The sequence below is a fragment of the Balaenoptera musculus genome, chromosome 2 (assembly GCF_009873245.2).
Source record: "Balaenoptera musculus isolate JJ_BM4_2016_0621 chromosome 2, mBalMus1.pri.v3, whole genome shotgun sequence".
Taxonomy (NCBI): domain Eukaryota; kingdom Metazoa; phylum Chordata; class Mammalia; order Artiodactyla; family Balaenopteridae; genus Balaenoptera; species Balaenoptera musculus.
In genome coordinates this window covers 126,120,228-126,137,371 of record NC_045786.1, presented here as the reverse complement: position 1 = coordinate 126,137,371, position 17,144 = coordinate 126,120,228, and the positions used below count along the sequence as shown (strand labels likewise).

The window sequence follows — 17,144 nt, the reverse complement described above, 5'->3', positions numbered from 1 at the left end:
CCATGCCTTTAGTCTGCTTTAGTGTGGAACAGTTTCTCAACCTTTTTTTCTCTCTTGATCTTGCCATTTTGAGGCTGCTTATTTTTTAGAATGTCCCTTAATTTGAGTTTGTCTGATGAGTCCTCATGCTTAGATCACGTTATGCATTTTGGGCAGGAATATCAGAGAAATGTTTTGTGCTCTTCTCAGTCCATCATATCAGGAGGCACATGGTATCAGCTTGTCCAAATACTAGTGATATTAACATTGACCAGTTGGTTAAGGTGGTGTTCACTAGCCTTCTCTTCTGTCAAGTTCCTATTTTTCCCTTTCTAAGTAATCGCTTAATTATTTAGTTTCCCAAAGTAATTAATAAGTAATTAGTGTGAAGACTCATTGAGACTTTATAAATATCCTCTTGCTCATTAGACTTTCACTGACTAGTTTTAGCATCTGTTGACAATCCATTGACATCTATTGACAATTTCCCTTCTTTCTCATTTATTTACTTAGGTTTGAATAAATGACATGTGATGAAAATTATGTTTTAAAAAAGGATTTTATAGTAAGATAAAGCAGAGTTAGTAACAGAATATATCTACTGTTAAAAAATAAAGAGTTGGGGAAAGAGGTAAAGAAGGTAGCATGGGTTTTAGAAAATAATTTTTCTTTGGATTGGTGGGTGGCTATCTAACTCTTAATACCATTAAAATATAGGGCCATTATTTTAGTGAATGATTTCAGAAAATGATAGTAAATTCTGGTGATTTATCTCAACTATTTTAGATCAGTACATTATTTTTGGAACTGAAGATGGTATTTATACATTGAATCTCAATGAACTACATGAGGCAACGATGGAACAGGTAATTTAGGAGTTTTAACTCAAAAAATTAGTTTGAGTCAATTGAATAAAGTAAATATCTTAATTTTAAAGCAATTTATGTGGGCCTCAGTTTTAATTTTTATGATTTAAATATTTAAAGGGGTGAAATTGTACTCTTCACATGTTCATGTTGAAAGATTTTTTTCCCACAAGGTTTTGGTAATTTACTGAAAGGTAGAAAATACTTATTTTTCTACTCTTTCAGACTGTTGCAATTTGGAGGTTAAGGGGTAAGGGAATGAAAATTGGAGAGTTTTAATTACCTTTTTTTTCTTAATAGTTATTTCCACGGAAATGTACTTGGCTCTATGTCATCAATAATACTTTAATGTCATTGTCAGGTATGTATATGATGAAAATGATATGAAAAATAAACCATGGACAAGCAGAGAAATGTAATTTTAATACACATTATTTTAAAATGTTATTCAGGGTAATTATAATCTAGTATAGTTAACTTTGAGACTTGCAGGTATTTTTTACCAATGTAGAATTGGAAGAAACTTTGAGAAGGGACCTTGTTGTCAGAGCAGTACTTCCCACACCTGCCCAGGAACTACATAGTTGGGGAACATGACAGTGATTGTTCCCTGAGGCCATCCCCTTCTCCACAGTCTCTGTTACTGTCACCATCCCTGCCTTCCACTGAGAATCAACAGTTGAAGGGAAAGAATCAGAGGATCCAGATGCTTCCTTTCTTTGTAATCTTGAGCCAATCACTGTCTCTTGTCTCTCAGCCTCAGTTTTCTTTTTTTTTTCATAAATTATATCTTTATTTTTTAATTTATTTTTTATTGAAGTATAGTTGATTTACAGTGTCATGTTAATTTCTGCTGTACAACAAAGTGATTCAGTTATACATATATATACATTCTTTTTCATATTCTTTTCCATTATGGTTTATCACAGGATATTGAATATAGTTTCCTGTGCTATACAGTGGGACCTTGTTGTTTAAACATTCTGTATATAGTAGTTTGCATCTGCTAATCCCAAACTCCCAGTCCATCCCTCCCCCACGCCCCCTTCCCCCTGGCAACCATAAGTCTTCTCTATGTCTGTGAGTCTGTTGCTGTTTCATAGATAGGTTCCTTTGTGTCATATTCTGGATTCCACATATAAGTGATATCATATGGTATTTGTTTTTCTCTTTCTGACTTACTTCACTTTAAGTGTGATAATCTCTAAGTCCATCCATGTTGCTGTGCTCAGTTTTCTTAATTGTAACATAAGGATGATGGTAACAATAACAGCCTCACAAGATTGCTGTGAGGATCAAGTGAGATATCCAAAGTACTTAGAAAACTGTGAAGACTTACAACAGATGCTTGCTGGTAGAATTCATGTTATTCTGGACCACATATTTATTAACCAACTTGGACCAATGCTTTCAAGTCTTATAAATAATCAAATGGGTTCCAGAGCAACCTATTCTAATTTTGTTGTTTGTATTTTTCTTTTTTCATTGTTGTTGGGCGGGGGGTGGTGTTCAGGCTTTTTCCCCTAATTGTTACCTGCCAAAACCTATTTTCTTACATTTTAGATTTAAGTGGCTACCTGAAGGCTTGCTGCTCGCTTTCATTCTGATAGTAGAGTACAGTTGGCCCTCTGTATCTGCATGCACAGATTCAACCAACTGTAGATAGAATTTTTTTTTAATTCCAGGAAGTTCCAAAAAGACAAAACTTGAATTTGCCAGGCATTGGGTCACTATTTACATACATTTACATTGTATTAGGTATCATACATAATCTAGAGATGATTTAAAGTATGTGGAAGAATGGGCATAGGTTATATGCAAGTGCTACACCATTTTATATAAGGGACTTTTTATAAGGGACCTCAGATTTTGGTATCCGCAGGGGGTCCTGGAACAATACTCTGTGGTGGGACCACTATACAAGATAGTTAATTATTTCTCTCTGTTCCTTAATCCTAATGCTATCAGCTATTAAAATAGCATTTATCCCTTTCTCCACTTTGAAAAATTATTTTAACATTTCTTAAATTTTTTTCAGTTTTTTTGTTTGATACTCTTTCATGCTCTGTATCTCAATAGATATGTGATGATTACATCCTAGCTCTTATTTACTGTACTGTCAGGCTTTTCATTATTAAGTCTACCTTTCAGCTACTTATGCGTTAAAGCATCAGTGCTGACATAGTTTTAACTCACTGACAGATCATTATGAATTGTGGTCTAATTTAAGAAGTGCCATTTTCATAATTTTAAGTATGTGTGTGTGAGTGTGTATAACTTAAACTCATCTACTAACCATCGCCTAGTAGAGATTCTTCAGGAATTTGTATATTTGAGCTGATGACAGTGTTTACAAAGAGCATATTATATGATTGTCTATAAATGTCTTTTAAAAAATTGGGGTCCTCAAAATATTTAATCTCTTTGATTTTGATTATGTTTCCCCCAGTTTTCTTACTTTTGTTTAATAAAATATTAATATATCATATTACTATTATGAAAATAAACTTAAACCCAGATCTGTTTGAATTAACAATTCTGAGTTGTATTCATATAGAGTCACTTTCCTCTAACTCTCTTACTGCTTTTATCCCTATTTATACCTGTCTTTGGGAATAAGCTTAAAAGCCACACAGAGTACATCTTGTATATTTATAAAATAACTACAGAAAGACAGGGAAAAATTAGCCTATAAATTGGTTCTTTCCAAACTGTAGTTAAAATGACCTGTGGAACTGAATGAAGATAGGTAGCAGTGCTCAATAGGAGAAAACGTTCTGTTTAAGGGTCTGCATTTCTTTGCATGTGTACACAAACATGTACATGTGTTAGCTGCTTAGGTAGCTAGTTATATATAAAGGGGTACTGGAGAAAGGAAGGGTGGTATAGTGTTAGGCAGAATGTTTGCATTTTGAGAAAATACAGAAAATTTTGTTGAGGGTAAAGCCATTTTTTTTTCATGTTTTTTAGTAGTAAAATGATAAATACTATTTTGGGTTGTTACAGTACCATGTCATGTATATAAGGAGTCAGAAAATGTTTACCATATATCCCCCTTTTTAATACAGCTGTGGTTTTGATTATATGGAAATTGTAGCTCTATTACCCCATATAAATTATAGGATATAATTGTAGCCCTACTATATCCTATGGCATATAATATTAGTTTGCTTTATTTTTCTTAGTATTTCAATGTTATCTTCAAGACTTCATTCACAATCAGTTTTTAATCCAAGGTAATGTGGTAGATTATTGATAAATAGGACTATCTCAGAAAGATAATGTGGTATAGTTATATAATTTTCCATGTTGTACTGAAATAATCACATGTACATCATTGTAACTCAGTCTATTGTACAGTGTTTAACAATTTCTTTTTCTATGTTGGCTTCATTAAGGTTTACATATATTCTGCCCAGATCACCTATTAGTCAGAATATATCTAATTTATGTACTGGGAAACAAAATTATCTACTTTCTTAAAACTCATTTTACTTACTATCTTTCAAAATAGTATTAACTAGGTTTTTTTGTTTGTGTTTTTCTCTGTTTTTCTTGGCTTTTTGAACATGGCTGGACTCGTCATTTTAGAAGGTAATTTTCTTTTCTTTTGCTTGAAAATAGTATTTCTCTGCTTTAAATAATTCTAATAAAAATAACATGTTTCTCTTTTATAGGAAAAACCTTTCAACTCTACTCTCATAATCTTATAGCTTTGTTTGAACAAGCCAAAAAACCAGGACTAGCTGCCCATATTCAAACTCATAGGTTTCCAGACCGCATACTACCAAGGTACAGAATATTTTGATTCTACTGGGAGTGAGGGGAATTAGTGTATATTTTTAAAACAGCCAGTCTTCCTTGCCCACTAAAAAACTTTTTGTCTTAATTTAGAAAGGTAGTTTACACTAAAGTAAATGTCATCTAGAATTCAAAAGATAAGTGTTTTGTAACTTGACTGTCCATGTCAATCATCCATAGAAGTTTCATAATATAGATTCCCAGGTCTTGCCTCAGTTCTATAAAATCAGATAGTTTGGGGTCAGAGTTTAAGACAGTGGTTTTTAGAGCTCCTTGACTGGTTCTGATGGAACTGATTCACCCATCACTCACTGTTTGGGAACCACTGCAGTAGAGTACATTTATGTTGTCTTATGTTTTCAGAAAGTTCGCTTTAACAACAAAGATTCCTGATACAAAAGGCTGCCACAAATGTTGCATAGGTGAGTAAATGCTGTTTCTCAAACTGGATGATTAGAACTTTTAACATCTTTAAAATTATCTGTAGAGTCTTACAGTATTAAATGAAGGAAGGTAGGCTTTATATTTGTTCTAAATAAGGAGTTAAGGGGCCATTGAAGCTCAGGAATGTATAGTCAGACATAAAAATGCTTGAAGATAATTCCTCTGATGCTTTCTGAGAGCATAATGTTCCTCAAATTTTTTAACCATAGTCCCTAAGGCTCTATCTCTGCTAATATCCTAGCTTTCATTTAACACTTACCATTTATTTAACAGTTATTGCTTAGTGTTTTATGAAGATTATTATTTCAGGAGTTTGGCCAACTATGAAGTTAGAAGGAACAGTCCACACAAGACCACTCACTTCTGATACCAACTACGGGTTTGGGGAGTTCCCCAAACCACCTTCATGTTCAATAATTCACTAGAAGGACTCACAGAATTCACTGAAAATGGTTATACTCTGGTTATGGTTTATTACAGGGAAAGGATATAGATTCAAATCAGCCAAGGGAAGAAGTGCATAGGGCAGAATCCAGGAAAAATACCAGATGTAGAGCTTCTGTTGTCCTTTCTCTATGGAATAATAGACAGCGTATGGACAGTGTTACTTTTCTGACAGTGATGTGTAACAATACACACAGAGCATTACCAACTAGGGAAGCTTACTCAGCAACCTCAGTGTCCAGAGTTTTTATTAAGGCTCTATCACATGGGCATGCTTGATTGCCCACATGGCTGATCTCAGTATCCATCCCCTCTGGAGGTCAAGTGATATTGCCTGACCCAAAGCCCCTACCCTAAATTACATGGCTCGTCTTTCTGGCATTACTGTCCCCCACCCTGAGACTATCCAGTGTCGCCAACCTCCACTCTAAATCATATTGTTGGAGTATACAGTGACCAAGGCCCCAGGCAAACAAAGACACTCCTGTCAGGCATGACATTCCTGAGGCTTAGACATTAACTCCCAAAAGAGAGGACAAAGGCCAGACCTCTTTTGGGGCAAGGTTAAATTCTGTGCTATATAATTATCCTCTCTCGCTTAACCCTTAAACAGCTTATGATACTTATGTCACTAGTAGCAGAACCTGGGATCAGACCTGGTCTGTGGCTTCAAATTCTGGGCTCCTAACTTTCTGTTTATTCTTTTTGTTTAATCAGTGAGCCTAAACATTGATCTTCATGCTGCATTAGGTCCACAGCATACTCTCTAGTTATAAGCAAATTTCATGAGCATTTTTCTAGGGAGATGCAGGTCCATTTCTGTTATCAGATTCCCAGTATCTCTGACTCAGGAAAGGTCTCGATGCTTACAATCTGAGGTATAACTCATAAATATCTTAAGATAGAGCTTACTGCAAATAACTACTCTTATAATCAAATACATTACTGTTCATGGGAATCAAATTGGGGAGAAGGAAAGACCAATGTGAATTTCTGTAGGTTAGAGTCAAGGAAGTTACATCTTTATTAAGCTGTAAAATAATTAGTTATTTTCATCTTGTCTTAAGTAGACAGCTGTAAACTATTATACCAAAATTGGAATCATAGGAATTCCCTGGTGGCACAGTGGTTAAGGATCTGCCTGCCAGTGCAGGGGACACGGGTTCGAGCCCTGGTCTGGGAAGATTCCACATGCCACAGAGTAACTAAGCCCGTGCGCCACAACTACTGAGCCTGCGCTCTAGAGCCTGTGAATCACGACTACTGAGCCCGCACACCATAACTACTGAAGCCCGCGTGCCTAAAGCCCTTGCTCCACAAGAGAAACCACCACAATAAGACCATGCACCGCAACAAAGAGTAGCCCCCACTCGCCGCAACTAGAGAAAAGCCCGTGCGCGGCAATGAAGACCCAATAAATAGATAAATAAATAAATTTTGTTTAAATGGAATGATAGATTTCAGTTGCCTTCTAGACCTTCTTATTCACTAGACCTAGAATTCACTCTTTTGGTCCATTTACTTAAGCAGCTCTTTAGATGTAAAATAGTTTAGGTGTTTTGGTGCTTAAAATACTGTTTTTATGTTTAAGAACCTAGTATATTAAAGATGTTTAGAAGTAAATGTATGCAATTAAAATTGAGATAAGAGAGTGAAAAGGAAAAGGTATAACAAAGCCAAAGGAAAAAGATATCATCTTTCTTTACTTTCTGCACTCTTATCATCCTAGTTCAAATGATTATTCTTCCATTCATATTTTGGTACCAGTGGCAGGCCACATTTAATTGGTTTTTCCTATGTATCAGCACTGCCTAAAGAAAGCTGGGTTAGCTTTTAGGTGAGTATAGCTTAGTAATTGCTTTTAGCTAAACTTTGTTTTTATATAAAAATATTCAGTGTTTTGGGTGTGTCTGTTTTGTTTTGTTTCTTTCCAGTCAGAAACCCTTACACAGGACATAAATACCTCTGTGGAGCTTTACAGTCTGGAATTGTTTTACTTCAGTGGTATGAGCCAATGCAGAAATTCATGTTAATAAAGGTATATATTACTTTGCTTACATTTTTTTAATTTAGAAAACACTAATGTATAACTGAGCCTGAAATTTTAAGACCCCAATGCTACCATCTAGGGTTAGCATGTTTATAGTTTTTATAGCTGTTTATTTGGTTTAGGGATTTTTGTGTTCTTAAGATTTTATCTTTAACTTATGTTAATAAACTTCCAGAAATATCACAGCCATAAAGAAGAATATGGCCAAGTCTCTAAAACATATTTTTATGGAAAACTGATTCTTATCATAATATTTAAAGGTAGTCCTTTTTTTAATTGAAGTATTATGATATTGTGTTAGTTTCAGGTATACAGCAAAGTATTCAGTTATTTCTTATTTTCCATTATAGGTTATTAAAAGATATTAAATATAGTTCCCTGTGTTATACAGTAAATCCTTGTTCCTTATCTATTTTATGTATAGTAGTTTGTTAATCCCATACTTCTTATTTATCCCTCCCCCACTCCCTTTCCTCTTTGTTTTCTATGTCTGTGAGTTTGTTTCTGTTTCGTATATATATTCATTTGTATTATTTTTTAGATTCCACATATAAATGATATCATATAGTATTTGTCTTTGTCTGACTTACTTCACTAAGCATAATATTCTCTAGGTCCATCCATGTTTCTGCAAATGGCAATATTTCATTCCTTTTATGGCTAAATAATATTCCTGTGTGTGTGTGTGTGTGTGTGTATCAATCACATTTTCTTACGCCAGTCATCTGTTGATGGGCACTTGGATTGTTTCTGGTCTTGGCTGTTGTAAATAGTGCCGCTGTGAACGGCATGGGCTGCATGTATCTTTTCAAATTAGAGTTTCATCTTTTCCAAAAATATGCCCGGGAGTGAGATTGCTGGATCATATGTTAGCTCTATTTTTAGTTTTTTAAGGAACCTCCGTACTGTTCTCCATAGTGGCTGCACCAATTTATATCCCCACGAACAGTGTAGGAGGGTTCCCTTTTCTCCACATCCTTTCTAGCATTTATTATTTATAGACTTTTTAGTGATGGCCATTTTGACTGTTGCAAGGTGGTACCTCATTGTAGTTTTGATTTGCGTTTCTCTAATAATTAGCGATGTTGAACAACTTTTCATGTGCATGTTAGCCATTTGTATGTCTTCTTTGGGAAAATGTCTATTTAGGTGTTCTGCCCATTTTTTGATTGGGTTGTTGTTTTGATACTGAGTTATATGAGCTGTTTGTATATTTTGGAAATTAACCCCTTGTCAGTTGCATCATTTTCAAATATTTTGTCCCATTCTGGATGTTTTCTTTGTTTTTTTTATGGTTTCCTTTGCTGTGCAAAAAGCTTTTAAGTTTGATTACATCCCATTTGTTTATTTTTGCTTATTTTTATTTTTTTGCCTTGGGAGACTGATCTAAGAAAATAGTGCTACGATTTTTGTCAAAGAATGTTTTGCCTATGTTCTCTTCTAAGAGTTTTATGGTGCTATATCTTATATTTAAATCTTTAAGCCATTTTGAGTTTATTATTGTATATGGTTTGAGGGAGGGTTCTAACTTCATTGATTTACATGAGGCTGTCCAGCTTTCCTAACACTGCATGTTGAAGAGACTGTCTTTTCTCCATTGTATATTCTTTTCTCCTTTGTTGTAGATTAATTGATCATAGGTGTTGTGGGATTACTTCTAGGCTCTCTATTCTGTTCCACTGATCTATATGTCTGTTTTTGTGCTGATAAGAGGTAGTCGTTTTTCAGAATTAGATCAATCAAGAAAATGAAAGCCTTTCTGTTGAATTTATTCAACAATATGAATGAGGAGATTGTTTCTAAATTATACATCTGTTTATTTTTTGCAGCACTTTGATTTTCCTTTGCCAAGTCCTTTGAATGTGTTTGAAATGCTGGTAATACCAGAACAGGAATACCCTATGGTCTGTGTAGCTATTAGCAAGGGCACCGAATTAAATCAGGTAGTTCAGTTTGAGACAATCAATTTGAACTCTGCATCTTCATGGTTTACAGAAATTGGTGGAGGTAAGTGTTTTTTACTTTATGTTAAAATATTGATGCTTTTGCCTACAAAAGAAGCAGAATAGGTTCAACCTGTGTGGGCTCTTTCAAATAAAGATTCAGAACATAGTTTCCCAAGTAAGCCCAGAGGATCATGTACATATAGTTTATGATCTCTATTTGCCTGAGGCAATTTGATACAAAGTATTTTACCAAGGAAAATTTTAATGACTGCTGACATTTAAAAGTCTTAGTTGTTATCCGTTAATCTTTAGACTTACTAAATAATTAAGTTTTCTAAGATACTTTTCAAATTTTATCAGCTTCTCAAGCAAAGAAATAACTTTTTTTTTCTATCACTTTTTTCCCCCCACACTTCTTAAAATCACTGAGTTCTGGTACTTTTCATACTTGAATAGAAGCCTCTCATGTGTGGCCTCCAAGCTTTACCATTTAAAGATACAGGAAAATATCTCTTGCATTTTCTGAGAATGGTTTGTTAGCCTAGGATTTTATCAAACATGTCTCAATGAAAACTCTGAAAAGGTTGAGAAGTTTATTTTCAAACTTTAAAATTGGAACAAATCAATCAAGAATTCATGTCAAGGGAATTCCCTGGTACTGCAGTGGTTAAGAATCCACCTTCCAGGGCTTCCGTGGTGGCACAATGGTTGAGAATCTGCCTGCCAATGCAGGGGACACGGGTTCGAGCCCTGGTCTGGGAAGATCCCACATGCCGCGGAGCAACTTGGCCCGTGAGCCACAACTACTGAGCCTGCGCGTCTGGCGCCTGTGCTCCGCAACAAGAGAGGCCGCAATAGTGAGAGGCCCGCACACCACCGCAATGAAGAGTGGCCCCCGCTTGCCGCAACTAGAGAAAGCCCTCGCACAGAAACGAAGACCCAACACAGCCAAAAATAAATAAATAAATAAGTAAATACTAGTCATGCTTTAAAAAAGAATCCACCTTCCAATGCAGGGGACAAGGGTTCGATCCCTAGTCAGAGAACTAGATCCCACATGCATGCCACAACTAAGAGTTCACGTGCCACAACTAAGGAGCCCATGAGCCACAACTAAGGAGCCCGTGAGCCGCAACTAAGGAGCCTGCCTGCCACAACTAAGACCCAGTGCAACCAAACTAAATAAATAAACTTTAAAAATTTTAAAAATAAAATATTAAAGAATTCATGTTAAAAAATAAGTAAAATGAAGAAGGTTTTCATTTTGCCAGTTTACTGTTTTTGTTGTGCTAGTGTATTATCACCCAGATTTATCAAGCCATTTTTACATATGAAGTCAAGTAAGCTTTAGTTATAACTTATTTCATTTCTGACCACTGTTACGTTCTTTATCACCTCGAGAAGTCTGTTACAAGTATTATAAGTTTGAAGGTTCTTATTAAGTATCTTTGGCTTTTGATCATTTATAGGCTAAATTATAAGAACACTTTTATAAAACCCAGCTACTTAAGTTAATGTAGAACTGCACTAATGTCACTTTCAGAATCACTATGAACTAGTGGTGTTCTAGTAAATGTTTAACAATAGACTCTTGGGGTGCAGAGAAGCCTGGTTGGTAGCAGTTGCCTATTTCTGTGGTATAAATGCTCCCACCACAGCCAATTTCAGACTACCAACTTCATGTCATCTGGCTTGCAAAATTTCTGAAAATTTATCAGTCCAGTACAAGCCAGTTCCAGCATGCCCTGGTCTAATATCACTGTCTTTATAGACCAAATTATAATTTCCAGTAGAATAAAATAGGAATGTATTCTTTTACCCTCCCACCCCACCTGCACCCACCTTTCTTTCTAATAATGTTTTTGGCTGAGGTAGATGCATATCTTCCTGGTATACCTAACAGAAAGGTGGAAATGACATTTATTATCATAAAATATAAACAACCCAAATAGAAGCGTGTTCCTATCATGTAATTATTGCTAAAAAGAAGAGTTATGGGTCAGTTTATTTAAAAACCAAGATCATGTTTGGCAGACAGCCCCAACTTGTTTTTACTGGTTAGTATACAATAATAGTGTAGAGAAAGTCATTTCATATGATTATCTAATGTGAGTTTTCAAACTACTATCTTCTGTATGATGTATTAGGAGGTTACATTGCTTAAGGCTGGGCATTCAGTGAGTCATCTTGTGAATTTGCAGGGGTGAGGGTTGAGAGGTTTTTGCTGTTGTTTGTTTTGTTTTTTAATGCCAGAGGCAAACTGTTCTACCCACTTTTAACATTGTCTAGGCTAAAATTAAGGCAGACCCAAAATTACTTCCTAAGGAGAGCCAGGACTCTGAGGGTAAACATTCAAATCACCCTAAAGCAGAAACTGTCTTTATTAGGCTTTTCCATTTTCATAAATGATTGCTAATCTATCTCCCAGGTATGTTGATTGTTGAGGCCATGCCTTGAATTGGCAACAGCTGTAACAGTTAAAATGAACTCCTATTCCAGGACTCTTTTAGTCGTAGTTTGATGTATTATTGCAGTATCCTTTTCTCCAAGGATGGTGCTTATCACTTATCAGCACTCAATAAATGTTGAATAAATGCACGAACATAGCTTTACTGAGAAAAGCTATTTTTTGGAATGTTGCCAAAGGACAACAGTTTACCAATTCTGTACATCTGGATTCTTCACTACATATGGACTTTGGAAGGTCCACAAAAACCCAAAATAATAATTTTGTGTTTATGCTCAGATGTGCAGTTTTTAAGGGAGAGGAGTTATGGGTGTCCCAAAGAGACGTAGTTAAGAATGACTGCTCTGAGATTACAATGGCAAAGGATGAGTGGGAAGTAAATAAATAGAGACAGCAAAGGTGGACAACATTTTTTGATAGTTTGAGTGGGAAGAACAAGACAAAAATGTTAGCTGAAATGAAAAGAGGAATTATTGAAGTGCGGCTTGCAGGATCTTAGTTCCCCAACCAAGGATCGAACCCTGGCCCCTGGCAGTGAGAACGCTGAGTCCTAACCACTGGTCCACCCTGAAATTCCCAAGTGTGTCATGAACGCAAGACAAAGTATATTCATAAGAAGCTTAAAGAGGAGAAGCAAGAAGAACTACAATCCTGCAGCCTGTGGAGCAAAAACCACATTCACAGAAAGAGAGACAAGATGAAAAGGCAGAGGGCTATGTACCAGATGAAGGAACAAGATAAAACCCCAGAAAAACAACTAAATGAAGTGGAGATGGGCAACCTTCCAGAAAAAGAATTCAGACTAATGATAGTGAAGATGATCCAGGACCTCGGAAAAAGAATGGAGGCAAAGATCGAGAAGATGAAAGAAATGTTTAACAAAGACCTAGAAGAATTAGAGAACACACAAACAGAGATGAACAATACAATAACTGCAATGAAAACTACACTAGAAGGAATCAATAGCAGAATAACTGAGGCAGAAGAACGGATAAATGACCTGGAAGACAGAATGGTGGACTTCACTGCTGCAGAACAGAATAAAGAGAAAAGAATGAAAAGAAATGAAGACAGCCTAAGAGACCTCTGGGACAACATTAAATGCAACAACATTCGCATTATAGGGGTCCCAGAAGGAGGAGAGAGAGAGAAAGGACCTGAGAAAATATTTGAAGAGATTATAGTCGAAAACTTCCCTAACGTGGGAAAGGAAATAGCCACCCAAGTCCAGGAAGCACAGAGCGTCCCATACAGGATAAACCCAAGGAGAAACACGCCGAGACACATAGTAATCAAATTGGCAAAAAATAAAAGCAAAGAAAAACTATTGAAAGCAGCAAGGGAAAAATGACAAATAACATACAAGGGAACCTCCCATAAGGTTAACAGCTGATTTCTCAGCAGAAACTACAAGCCAGAAGGGAGTAGCATGATATACTTAAAGTGATGAAAGCGAAGAACCTACAACCAATATTACTCTACCCGGCAAGGATCTCATTTAGATTTGATGGAGAAATCAAAAGCTTTACAGACAAGCAAAAGCTAAGAATTCAGCACCACCACACCAGCTCTACAACAAATGCTAAAGGAACTTCTCTAAGTGGGAAACACAAGAGAAGAAAAGGACCTACAAAAACAAACCCAAAACAATTAAGAAAATGGTCATAGGAACACACATATCGACAGTTACCTTAAACGTGAATGGATTAAATGCTCCAACCAAAAGACACAGGCTTGCTGAATGGATACAAAAACAAGACCCGTATATATATATATGCTGTCTACAAGAGACCCACTTCAGACCTAGGGACACATACAGACTGAAAGTGAGGGGATGGAAAAAGATATTCCATGCAAATGGAAATCAAAAGAAAGCTGGAGTAGCAATACTCATATCAGATAAAATAGACTTTAAAAAATGTTACAAGAGACAAGGAAGGACACTACATAATGATCAAGGGATCAATCCAAGAAGAAGATATAACAATTATAAATATATATGCACCCAACGTAGGAGCACCTCAATACATAAGGCAACTGCTAACAGCTCTAAAAGAGGAAATCGACAGTAACACAATAATAGTGGGGGACTGTAACACCTCACACCAATAGACAGATCATCCAAAATGAAAATAAGTAAGGAAAGAGAAGCTTTAAATGACACAATAGACCAGATAGATTTAATTGATATTTATAGGACATTCCATCCAAAAACAGCAGATTACACTTTCTTCTCAGGTGCACACGGAACATTCTCCAGGATAGATCACATCTTGGGTGACAAATGAAGCCTCAGTAAATTTAAGAAAACAAATCATACCAAGCATCTTTTCTGACCACAACACTATGAGGTTAGAAATCAGTTACAGGGAAAAAAATGTAAAAAACACGAACACATGGAGGCTAAACAATATGTTACTAAATAACCAAGAGATCACTGAAGAAATCAAAGAGGAAATCAAAAAATACCTAGAGACAAATGACAATGAAAACACAACGATCCAAAACCTATGGGAGGGAGGCAGCAAAAGCAGTTCTAAGAGGGACGTTTATAGCTATACAAGCCTACCTCAAGAAACAAGAAAAACCTCAAATAAACAATCTAACCTTACACCTAAAGGAACTAGAGAAAGAAGAACAAACAAAACCCAAAGTTAGCCAAAGGAAAGAAATCATAAAGATCAGAGCAGAATAAATGAAAGAGAAACAAAGAAAACAGTAGCAAAGATCAATAAAACTAAAAGATGGTTCTTTGAGAAGATAAACAAAATTTATAAACCATTAGCCAGACTCATCAAAAAAAAAGAGGGAGAGAACTCAAATCAGTAAAATTAGAAATGAAAAAGGAGAAGTTAAAACAGACACTGCAGAAATACAAAGTATCCCAAGAGACTACTACAAGCAACTCTATGCCAATGAAATGGACAACCTGGAAGAAATGGACAAATTCTTACAAAGGTATAACCTTCCACGACTGAACCAGGAAGAAATAGAAAATATGAACAGACCAATCACAAGTAATGAAATTGAAAGTGTGATTAAAAATCTTCCAACAAACAAAAGTCCAGGACCAGATGGCTTCACAGGTGAATTCTATCAAACATTTAGAGAAGAACTAACACCCATCCTTCTCAAACTCTTCCAAAAAATTGCAGAGGAAGGAACACTCCCAAACTCATTCTATGAGGCCACCATCACCCTGATACCAAAACCAGACAAAGATACTACAAAAAAAGAAAACTACAGACCAATAGCACTGATGAATATAGATGCAAAGATCCTCAACAAAATACTAGCAAACAGAATCCAGAAACACATTAAAAGGATCATACACCATGATGAAGTGGGATTTATCCCAAGGATGCAAGGATTCTTCAATATACGCAAATCAATCAATGTGATACACCATATTAACAAATTGAAGAATAAAAACCATATGACCATCTCAATAGATGCAGAAAAAGCTTTTGACAAAATTAAACACCCACTTATGATAAAAACTCCCCAGAAAGTGGGCATAGAGGGAACCTACCTCAACATAACAAAGGCCATATACGACCAACCCACAGCAAACATCATTCTCAATGGTGAAAAACTGAAAGCATTTCCTCTAAGATCAGGAGCAAGACAAGGATGTCCACTCTCACCACTATTATTCAACATAGTTTTGGAAGTCCTAGCCACGGCAATCAGAGAAGAAAAAGAAATAAAAGGAATACAAATTGGAAAAGAAGAAGTATAACTGTCACTGTTTGCAGATGACATGATACTATACATAGAGAATCCTAAAAATGCCACCAGAAAACTACTAGAGCTAATCAATGAATTTGGTTAAGTTGCAGGATACAAAATTAATGCACAGAAATCTCTTGCATTCCTATACCCTAATGATGAAAAATCTGAAAGAGAAATTAAGGAAACACTCCCATTTACCATTGCGACAAAAAGAATAAAATACCTAGGAATAAACCTACCTAGGGAGACAAAAGACCTGTATGCAGAAAACTATAAGACACTGATGAAAGAAATTAAAGATGATACCAACAGCTGGAGAGATATACCATGTTCTTGGATTGGCAGAATCAATATTGTGAAAATGACTATACTACCCAAAGCAATCTACAGATTCAATGCAATCCGTATCAAATTACCAATGGCATTTTTTTACGGATCTAGAACAAAAAACTTACAATTTGTATGGAGACACAAAGGACCCCGAATAGCCAAAGCAGTCTTGAGGGAAAAAAACGGAGCTGGAGGAATCAGACTCCCTGACTTCAGACTATACTACACAGCTACAGTAATCAAGACAATATGGTACTGGCATAAAAACAGAAACATAGATCAATGGAACAGGATAGAAAGCCCAGAGATAAACCCACGCACCTGTGGTCAACTAATCTGTGACAGAGGAGGCAAGGATATACAATGGAGAAAAGACAGTCTCCTCAATAAGTGGTGCTGGGAAAACTGGACAGCTACATGTAAAAGAGTGAAATTAGAACACTCCCTAACACCATACACAAAAATAAACTCAAAATGGATTCGAGACCTAAATGTGAGACCGGACACTATAAAACTCTTAGAGGAAAACATAGGAAGAACATTCTTTGACATAAATCACAGCAAGATCTTTTTTGATCCACCTCCTCTAGTAATGGAAATAAAAACAAAAATAAACAAATGGGACCTAATGAAACTTCAAAGCTTTTGCACAGCAAAGGAAACCATAAAGAAGACGAAAAGACAACCCTCAGAATGGGAGAAAATATTTGCAAAGAAATCAACAGACAAAGGATTAATCTCCAAAATATATAAACAGCTTATGCAGTTCAATATTAAAGAAACAAACAACCCAATCCAAAACTGGGCAGAAGACCTAAATAGACATTTCTCCAAAGAAGACATACAGATGGGCAAGAAGCACATGAAAAGCTGCTCAACATGACTAATTATTAGAGAAATGCAAATCAAAACTACAATGAGGTATCGCCTCACACCAGTGAGAATGGGCATCATCAGAAAGTCTACAAACAACAAATGCTGGAGAGGGTGTAGAGAAAAGAGAACCCTCTTGCACTGTTGGTGGGAATGTAAATTGATACAGCCACTATGGAGAACAGTATGGAGGTTCCTTAAAGAACTAA

General features: G+C 35.9%; 1 protein-coding gene across 1 annotated transcript in view; it reads left to right on the top strand.

The window, feature by feature from the left end:
* Window positions 1-17,144, top strand: part of MAP4K5 (mitogen-activated protein kinase kinase kinase kinase 5) — a 144,854-nt gene that overhangs the window by 112,871 nt on the left and 14,839 nt on the right. The window contains 7 exon segments of the mRNA XM_036841713.1: window positions 766-845; window positions 1,146-1,206; window positions 4,437-4,439; window positions 4,523-4,637; window positions 5,010-5,068; window positions 7,469-7,572; window positions 9,414-9,591. Of these exon segments, the coding sequence (XP_036697608.1) occupies window positions 766-845; window positions 1,146-1,206; window positions 4,437-4,439; window positions 4,523-4,637; window positions 5,010-5,068; window positions 7,469-7,572; window positions 9,414-9,591 (600 nt within the window).